Raw genomic sequence first — 9,675 nt, 5'->3', positions numbered from 1 at the left:
AGTTGCAGCATGCATGTGGGATCTAGCTTCCTGACCAGGGATTGAACCCGGGTCTCCTGCCTTGGGAGCACGGACTCTTACCCACTGGACCACCAGGGAAGTCCCAAGATATATAGTATTATAGTTCTTAAAGTGAACACCTGAAAGACCACTTGAAAGAGGTAATGATAAGAAGCCAATCGTAGATATACAATGGATAATAATAATAATCCAAAAGCAGTCAGAAAAGGAGGGAAAAGGGGAAAAGCACAGATGGGACAAATACAAAATAAAAATAAAAATGATAGACCTTAAAATCAACTATGTCAAAATAATTTTATTAAACACAATTCAAAGGCAGAGATTATCAGACCACCCGGGGGGGACTCCCCAATCATTTGCTATTTGCAAGATAAACATATTAAATACCGACACTGTTAGGTTAGGGGTAAAAAGATGGGAAAAAACACACTATGAGAACACTAATCAAAAGCTGTTGTGACTATATTAATATCAAAATAGTATTAAAGAAAAGAAGATTGCCAAAGATAAAGAGGGATTTTTCAGAATACAAAAATAATTAGGTCAACAAGAAGATATAACAGTCATAAATGCATATGCGCCTAGAGTTTCACAACATATAAAGTAAAATGTGACAGAACTGGAGAGATAAATAGACAATTCCACAGTTAAATTTGGAGATTTTTAAAACTTCTCTCTCAGTACTTGATAGAACTAGTAGACAAAACAAAATCAGTAAGGATATAAACTTTTTTTCTTTTTTGCAACATAATGAACCAACTTAATTTTTTTTTAATTAAATTTAATTTTTTGGTTGTGTTGGGTCTTTGTTGCTGCATGTGGGCTTTCTCTAGTTGCGGTGAGCGGGGGCTACTCTTCATTGCGGTGCGCGGGCTTCTCATTGCGGTGGCTTCTTTTGCTGCGGAGCATGGGCTCTAGGGCGCGCAGGCTTCCGTAGTTGCAGCACACGGGCTCAGTAGTTGTGCGGCGCAGGCTTTAGGGCACACAGTCTTCAGTAGTTGTGGTGCATAGGCTTAGTTGCTCCGCGGCATGTGGGATCTTCCCAGACCAGGAATCGGACCCGTGTCCCCTGCACTGGCAGGTGGATTCTTAACCACTGCGCCACCAGGGAAGTCCAACCAACTTAATTTGACACTTTGAGAACACTACACATAACAACCGGAGGATGCACGTTATTTTTACATGCCTATGAACCTTCATCAAGATAGATCATATACTGGACCATACAAGCCTTGATAAATTTCAAATGATCAAAATCATAAGAGTATATTCTCTAACCAGCATAGAATTAAATTACAAACCAATAACAAAAAGACATCTAGAAAATTCCCAAATATTTGGACATTATGGAAAATACTTCAGATTACCCACAGGTCTCAGGTCAAAGAAAAATTCTGAAAATATCTCTATGTGAATGAAAAACAAAATGAAACAAAACTATAACACATCAATGTTTTTGGGATGCAGTGAAAGCAATGTGCAGAAAAGAGGAAAGGAATAAAGTGAGTTATGTACATTTCCATCTTAAGAAACTAGAAACAAAGGAGCAAAAGAAATCCAAAGTTGATTCTTTAAACAAATTAACAAAATTGATAAACTCTCAGAAAGACGGGTCGGGGGGAGAGAGAGAAATTACCTATATCAGGAATAAAAAAGTGGACATACTACAGGTCCTACAGAGGCCTTTTCCCGGTGACCCCATCCAGGGTAACTGGGACTGTAGTCTAGCCAGGCCTGGCCTCATGGCCTATTCCGCTGCACTTAAAGAGGGAGCAGCTAGTCTCCCTGACTCTGTCAATCACTGTGTTGTGCAGCCCCTGACAACATGCCTGGCGGGGGTGGCATTCCAACTGTGGCCTCCAAGTTAGGGGCCTGTTGACTGCTACACCACCAGCCTCTTGTGCACATAGAGACCCAGGCTCACCAAGGCCCACTGCCCCCTGCTCCCCAACTATAGCTTGGCCAAGGCCCTTTCTTAACACTGGCTTCCTCTATCACCATGGTTATAGTCAGACAGAGGAGGCTGACCCTGAGGGACACAGGGCCACTGCTGCTTTCAGAAGGGTGCTCTGAAAACTGGAGGCCTGAGAACTTCCTGGAGGAAGTGATATTTAAGCCAAGCTGGCCGAGGCAGGGAAGTGGGCAAGGGCAGGGTGTGTGGCCTGAGGAGGAGGGGCACAGCCCAGCTTGAACTTTGTCCTGAGGGCCGAGGGATTCCTGGTGGGCCTTTCAGCAGGGGTACAACCTGGTTAGCTCAGTGACTGAGGAATGCTACTCTCTGGGAAGAGGGGAGGATGAGTGAAGTGGGAGAGGCTGGGGCAGGGAGCATAGGGAGGGGGCTGGGCAGGGTCCGGGGTCTGAGCCAGGCCCTAGCTCCAATACTGCCCCAACTCCCACCTCCCCTCCCGCTGTTACTCTCAGCTGTGGGGAAGGAAGTGAAAGGGTTCTAGGGGAACAGCAGGAGCCATCTCCTCAGGCATCCTGTCCTTAGGTGGGGAGAGGATGGTGAGCCTGGCGCCAAGGCCCTGCAAGCTGCCCTCTTCAAGGAGTCTTACTGGGGCAAGACAGCAGGGTATGGGTCTCCTTCTCCTCTCCCACTCAGGGCACAGAGGCAGGCACTGTCCCTTGGAGCCCAGAGGATACTGGTTTCTGACAGAACCTGCAATGAAGTGCAGGCAGCATAGCCACAATTACTGTAGGCAGGCAGGGCCAAGGGGTGGGGAGCCAGCAGGGAGGCCACAGGCTGCAGTGTGCAGGCTGGACCATGCAGGACCTGGGGTTCTGGGGAAGAGGTTCTAAGACCAGTCACTGCTGAGGGGGCGAGAGCCCTGGAGGCCTCTGCCCAGCCCTGTGCAGATGGCACTAGCGCTAGCATTTTCTCAGAGGGGCTCAGAAGGGCATCCAAGGGCTTGGGGTAGGAGCCCCATCCTCCCCACCTGCCTGCTCCCTTGGAAGGATTGCTTCCTGCTCCTCTGGCCAGTGGCCCTGGCCCAATTCATGGGAGCCCCGAGGCCATGTTGTTCCCTAGCTTGAATCCTACCCTCCTAGGATGAAGTCCAAACTCCTCAGTGTGGTTACCCCAGCCCCCTTGCAGCCCCTGCCTCACTTCCACAGCCTCCAGCTGGTGCAGCCCTAACTCTTTAAGAGCTCCCTCCCTCTGCTGGGAGCTCTCCTCCTTCAGACACTCCCCCGCAACCCTGTCCCAATCCTACCCCTGCTCCAAGGCTGGGCCACCTGGGTCCCAGATATCTGACTAGTGGCTTTGTGCCTACACTGTGTGGGTGCTGACTTTAGTGAAATAAAATGGGAAATTCATTCACAAGTCTTGTGACCCCTTTCTTCAGACATAACTAATTGCAGGTGGGGGTTTGGGGAACACTTCAGCCTGTTCTGGGCCCTGCCAGCCTCTCCAGTGTCAGCCTGCTCCGTGCTCTTTGATCTCTCTATGCTGGCCACATGGGCCTTCTTTCCACCTGCATACATTCCTTTCAGCCTCAGGGACTTTGCACCTGCTGTTAGTGTGTCTGGAATTCTGCATTCCTCCTATACATAGATAAAACCTACTCATCCACCTCCCCAGAAAAACCTTCTTTGACCTCCCTGATTAGGTCAAATGCTCCTTAGGATGTGCCCTTACATTGTGCCTTTTCCTGTGAGGACCTGTCAGAGTGTATCTCTACTGTGTGATTACTATGTCGATCACTCTGCCCCTCACCTGAGAGCTCTGCAGAGGCGAGAACCCTGTCTGGTTTCGCCCACGCTTGTATTCTCCAGCTCCCAGCACAGTGCCTAAGGTCCAGCAAGTGCTCAGCAAATATTTCATGAGTGAATGGGTGGCTGAAGGGGTGGATAGTCCCAGGCAGCAGTTCTGGCTGAGCATGTCAGTGATTCCTCTGGAATTGACTCTTAGAGAAACTCAAAGGTTTTTCTCCAAGGAACTGAGGACTGACTGCCATGTGCCATGTGTTTACCCAGGACTGTCTCTTTATAGAGAATCTAGTTCCTCCTTCTCCCTCCTCTCCATTTCCAGGTCACAGATTCAGCCCCAGCCTGGCAGTAATGCTCCACCCTGTAACAGCTGCTTTTATCTTCCGGTCTCCACCCTTAGACTGTCACTGTCCCGGAAGGTGTGGCTACACCTACTGGTGCTGCCCCTAGAAATCACCGCATCATCTTCTTCGGGAGGCTAGAAAGTCACGTTAGAGAAGGGCTCATGGGGGCTTCCCTGGTGGTCCACTGGTTAAGACTCCACGCTCCCAATGCAAGGGGCCCGGGTTCCATCCCTGGTCAGGGAGCGAGATCCCGCACGCTGCAACTAAGACCCGGCGCAGCTAAATAAACAAATAAATATTGAAAAAAAAAAAGAAGGGCTCATGGACTGAGTAAGGCAACCAGGGGCTCTGTGGGAGGAAGAAGCCTGCGTGAGGTTGCAACAGGCCTCGGAAATGCACGGCATAGGCGTGGGCTCCGATCTTTCAACGACGCTGTCTCAGGGCTTCCCGAGTCACACAGCTGAGAAGTAGCGGTGACAGGACAGGAACTCAACTCTGTTGGCTCCAGAACCCAGGACTCTGAAGCAAGCCAGTTCTCAAGTTGCTACCCTTCTGACGTTTTCGTAACAACAATAGCTTCCCTGCAGATGAGGAGGAGGAGCCCAGCGGGGGCTACGGGGGCAGATGGCAAGCAGGCAAGGGCACAGACCCTGGAGCGCAGGAGCCAGGTCCGCGCCCCCTCCCCCGGCGCTTGCGCACTGGGCCCCGTTCCCCGCTCAACCCCGCCCCCATCACCAGGGTTTTCAAATTTGAAACCTGCTCCTTTTCCCGCCCGAACGTGTTGACCAGCAGCGGGAGAGGGCGGAGCCGCACGCAGCCAATAGTGCCTGAGAGGCCCCCTGCCCCGCCCCCAACGTGACGTCCGCGAGCCTCAAGAGGCAAAGAGCAAATGGGCGAGGGTGTCCGCCGGCCCCACCTCCGTGGCGCCCACGTGCAGCGGCGGAGCCAGGGGCCTCCCCGGGACCACCGGCCCCCAGAGCACCACTCAGTGTGCGGGCCTCTCGCCACCAGCACGGGGCTGGAGACAGGCCCAGAAAAGCCAAGTAACCGGCGCTGGGTCGCTGAGCGAAGCGGCAAGACGCAGCACAACCCCACCCCCACCCCCAGCCCGGGAGTTCGCCCAAGGGCCGGGCCTGGAGCCGGCGCCCATGGAAGCCCTACGGGAGTCCTAGGGGGTGGGCGGGCTCGCGGAGGGTGGGCTGCGGCTCCCGGGCGCGTTCCAGGGGCGGGGCCAAGGGCTGGGCTGTCCCGGGGCGGGGCGTTCCGGGGGCGGGCCGGGCGTCTGTGTTTGTTGCACCGTGTCAGTTACATTGTAACAAAAGTGGTGCAGCCGCTGCTCCGGCCAGCACCCTAGGCCCGCCCGCAGCCAGCTGTCGCCGACATGGAACCCGTGGCTAGCAACATCCAGGTCTTGCTGCAGGCGGCGGAGTTCCTGGAGCGCCGCGAGAGAGGTGAGGAAGAACCCTTGGTCGGACTCCAGGCGGCGACCTCGCTGACACTGGCCTGGGCTGGACTTAGCTCCCAACTTGAAGGATGCATGGCCTTAGGGCAGTAGTCCTGGGGCACCCCCGCCCTCAATTTAGGGGTCCGCGGGCAGTGGGGCTGGAGGGGTTGGGGAAATGGCCCTGTAGCCAAAAGCCCCTCCCTGACCGTGCCGTGCCAGGGGACCCCGCTGGAACTAGCCCCAGCCTGACGCGGGCGGGGGCTGTCTCTCGCAGAGGCAGAGCATGGCTATGCGTCCCTGTGCCCACACCGAAGTCCGGGCCCAGTCCACAGGAGGAGGAAGCGGTCTCCCCAAGCTCCTGGCGCGCTGGACAGTGGGCGGTGAGGAGGGCCTGGGGCAGCGGGGAATGGGGGATATGGACGCCGTCCTTCCTCGGGCCCCTCCACTGCCAACTTCCTCCTTATTGATCGCATCTTCTGGGCCAGGTACCCTGCTCTGAAGGCATTCAGACACCTCCTGCCGTTTCCCCAATCCCCCAAACACACACTCTTCGTTCAAGGACTATTTCTCGAGCACCCCTGATGTGTTTGGAACGATGAATAGTTCTGGGTCCTGCTTCCACTCACAGTCCTAATACTGCACATATCAAACCACTCGCTTCCCCCCACAGGCTTTCTCCTTTTCTCTCCTCTTCTCAACCCTTTGCACACTGTTCCCCCCAATTTGAATGCCTCTCCCCCACTACCCATTTTGGGTAACTTGTGTTGCTGGGCTCAGCTCACATGTCACCTGTTCAGGAGGCCCTTCCTGATTGCTGCTGGGGGCCTCCTTTGGACCCCACAGTCACCTGGACAGGCCTCCTTACTGTCTCTGCCTCTGCCTGGGACTCAGGTGCCTGAGGCCAGCACAAGGTCCCCACAGTGGGCTAGTTTGGGATACACATCTGTAGTGAATGTTGAGGCCCTGGGAGCCCTGGGACTGAAGGTGTGGGCAGTGGCTGACGCCCCCTCACCCCATCCTCCCTGGCATTGGCAGGTCTGTGCACAACGAGCTGGAGAAGCGCAGGTGAGTCCCAACCCTGCCCTGATAGCACCAGGCCCCAGGAACTGCCTCCCTCTGGCCTTCCCTCCCCTGCTGTCCCTCATCTGGCCAGCAAGCCTGGGCTGGCGCTGCCCTCTAGACCCCTTCCCCCACAGGAGGGCCCAGCTGAAGCGGTGCCTGGAGCAGCTGAAGCAGCAGATGCCCCTGGGGGCTGACTGTGCCCGATACACCACACTGAGCCTTCTGCGCAGGGCCAGGATGCACATCCAGGTAAGAAGCTACTCTGGCGCCCCAGGGCCAGCTGGCCAGGATGCTCGGAGAGGGGTAGCAGGGAGGGGCTGGGTGGAACTGGGGAGAGAGGCCTGAGGTGATAGCCCAACTGCCTGACATTGGACAGTTCTCTGTGCTTTTAGTTTCCAAATTGGTTAAGTAGGAAGAAAAGCAGAAAATAACTCAGGATTGTTCTGAGGCTCTAAGCAAGTTCTTCCAATAAAAGTTCACTTGTTATTACAGCAATTATTACTTGGATCCCAACTGTGAGACCCTGAGCGAGTTATGCAGTCTCTCTGTACTTCATTTCCTCCTCTGTATGGGGGGCATTCTGTGAGGGGTCATGTGTAAGGGTCCCTCGGACTGGAGAGGGCTGCTTCTTGCTCTTCCTCTCCCCCATCCCTGAAGGCCTCCTGTTCTCGGCGGGTGGGGGGGGCGGGGGGGGTGTCGCGATGCTGCTTTGGGAGGCAGCTCCAGAGGCCAGGAGGGGCAAAGTACCAAGAGGACGCCAGTGAGCCACCCTCCCAGGGCTCTTGCTGCTGCCCAGGCTGAGCTCAGCGCCCCCTGATGGATGGGAGTAGGGTGTGCTGACTCAGGCACAAGGTAGCTCCACAGAGTGGGGATTAGAAGGGACTTGGAAACAATAGAGGCCTCTTCCTGCTCTCCTGGCCCTTTTGACAGAGGAAGACATGGAGGCAGAGGCGGCTGATGAGAGGCCGATTCAAAACCGAGGCCTAGGTCTCCTGACTTGCATTCTTTTCTTCAAGTGAGCACCTGCTCTGCCAGGCCCTGTTGTGGGCACAGGGGGCAGTGGCAGAGACAGGGGGAGGTGCCATGCAGCAAATAAATCGTGGTGTGGAAACTGCCAGCACTGTCCCAAAGGTGCCTGCGTTCTCCTCATTGTGGCTGAATAACACCCTGGCCAGATAGCCGGCTCCAGTTTCTCACATGGAGTTAGTGACTTGGTTCTCGGAGGGATGATGTGTGACCTTGGGTGCTGGCTGGCCTGTGGGCAGGACCTAGGGATCGCTCCTTCCTTGAAGCCCCGTCACCCCTCTCCTGGACTCCCTGCTTCCTGTTTTGCCTCCACCTGGCTGTCCTCCCCACCTTGCCCTAGAATGTTCTTTGCACCACATAGATCCGTCCAGGTCTGCCTCCTGCTGAAAACCTTCCATGGCTCCTGACAGGACAGTTTCAGTTTCTTTCTTCCTGTGAAACTCAAGGCGCTTCACAACACAGGCCTTGCCACTGGTCTCATCTTTCCCCATTCCTCACCAAAAAAGCTGAACTCTCCATGCTTTTCCCATTTTCCCTCTGCCTGGATGCTTCTTCCTCCCCTATCTTTGCCTGGGCAGCTCTTATTCATTCATCTACTCCCAGTCCAAATGCCCCCTCACCCAATTCTCCCCTTCTTGCTGACTGAATGCAGGCTTCCGTCCATTGAGGACCCTGATGGGAGAACCCTTGGTCCTCCAGTCCCTGGAACTGAGGGCTGGCGGAGCTTGCGTGGGGGCAGCAGAAGGGGACTAATGCTGAAGACTTAGGACTCCTGGGAGGGTCCTGAGGAGTTACAAACTGGTAGCCTTTGTTTGGTCTGTAGTTTTCTGAAAATTTAAATTAGTTGGCAGCACTTAAAAGGACATTTGACAGGAAAAAATGGGATCTCCCTACTTCTTAAAAAAACTGGGAGATCTGGCAACACTGGGCCTGTTTCCATGTGGCAGTAATTGGCCTGGGCCACTGCCTTGAGCCTTAGTATGCACTCGCTGGTGTGCCCGAGTCCCCCGCAGTCCCTGTTGCCTGACACCAGACACTCCACTCCTTCACATCACTTGACTGGGCCCCGAGGGCCTTTGAGATTGTGGTGCCCTCCCTCCCCCACCCATCTGGACAGAACTCCTGGGCCATTTACACGGGACAGGAGGGCAGGAGGGCCTAGCTTCCTGTAGGATGTGGGAGCAACCCTCTGGGGCCCAGATCTAGTGAGCCCGTCTGGAGTAAGCAGTCACCACGTGGCCACGGTCCGCCGTTGAGTGGTGCTGGGGTGAGGCCCGAGACCCCGGGTAGCTGACCCCAGCCCCTTGCTCCCTCGGATCTGCAGAAGCTGGAGGAGCAGGAGCAGCGGGCCCGGCGGCTCAAGGAGAAGCTGCGCAGCAGGCAGCAGAGCCTGCGGCAGCAGCTGGAGCAGCTCCGGGGGCTGGCTGGGGCAGGCGAGCGCGAGCGGCTGCGAGCAGACAGCCTGGACTCCTCAGGCCTCTCCTCTGAGCGCTCCGACTCAGACCAAGGTAAGTGCCCTCAAGCGGAGGGGTCGAGTGGGCTGAGTGGCCCAGGTCCCCTGACTGGCCTGCTCCCTGTGCAGAGGAGCTGGAGGTGGACGTGGAGAGCCTGGTGTTCGGGGGCGAGGCTGAGCTGCTGCGGGGCTTCAGCACGGGCCAGGAGCACAGCTACTCACACGGCGGCAGCACCTGGCTATGACCCTCACCTCCTGGAGCCACCTCTGCCCTCAGCCCACCCTCTGCTCTGCCAGGCTGGAGCCCTCACCAAGCCTCCAGGGCTGCTCAGCGTACTGTTGGAATGGACTAAAAGGACCGTGTGGGAACAGGTGCTCCCCGTACCTTGCTGCTGGCTGCTGGCAGTCCCACCTAGGACGGGGTGCTGAGCCCCCCTGAGCCCTGCAGGGCAGGCAGCTTGGGCCCAGGCCACCCTTCCAGGCATTTTTTGTAGCACTTGGCTCTGCTGTCCACAGGGGCAGGAAGCCACTTGGGTCCTCACGTTCCTTCCTAAACAAGGGCCCCTGGCCTTTGCCCTCCACATACTATATTTTCATTAAAAGCCTCTTTCTTAACT

General features: G+C 55.5%; 1 protein-coding gene across 1 annotated transcript; it reads left to right on the top strand.

Moving 5' to 3' along the window:
- Window positions 1-5,307: 5,307 nt before the first annotated feature.
- Window positions 5,308-9,673, top strand: MXD3 (MAX dimerization protein 3). Its single transcript, XM_081230773.1, has 6 exons — window positions 5,308-5,524; window positions 5,792-5,897; window positions 6,553-6,582; window positions 6,714-6,828; window positions 8,930-9,113; window positions 9,188-9,673. The coding sequence occupies exons 1-6, from the start codon at window positions 5,455-5,457 to the stop codon at window positions 9,301-9,303; spliced, it is 621 nt and encodes a 206-aa protein (XP_081086899.1). The 5' UTR covers window positions 5,308-5,454; the 3' UTR covers window positions 9,304-9,673.
- Window positions 9,674-9,675: the final 2 nt, after the last annotated feature.

Source organism: Mesoplodon bidens (assembly GCF_964165515.1).
Source record: "Mesoplodon bidens genome assembly, chromosome: 4".
Lineage (NCBI taxonomy): Eukaryota > Metazoa > Chordata > Mammalia > Artiodactyla > Ziphiidae > Mesoplodon > Mesoplodon bidens.
The sequence above is the reverse complement of the archived record's forward strand: the minus strand, read 5'-3'. Positions and strand labels throughout refer to the sequence as shown.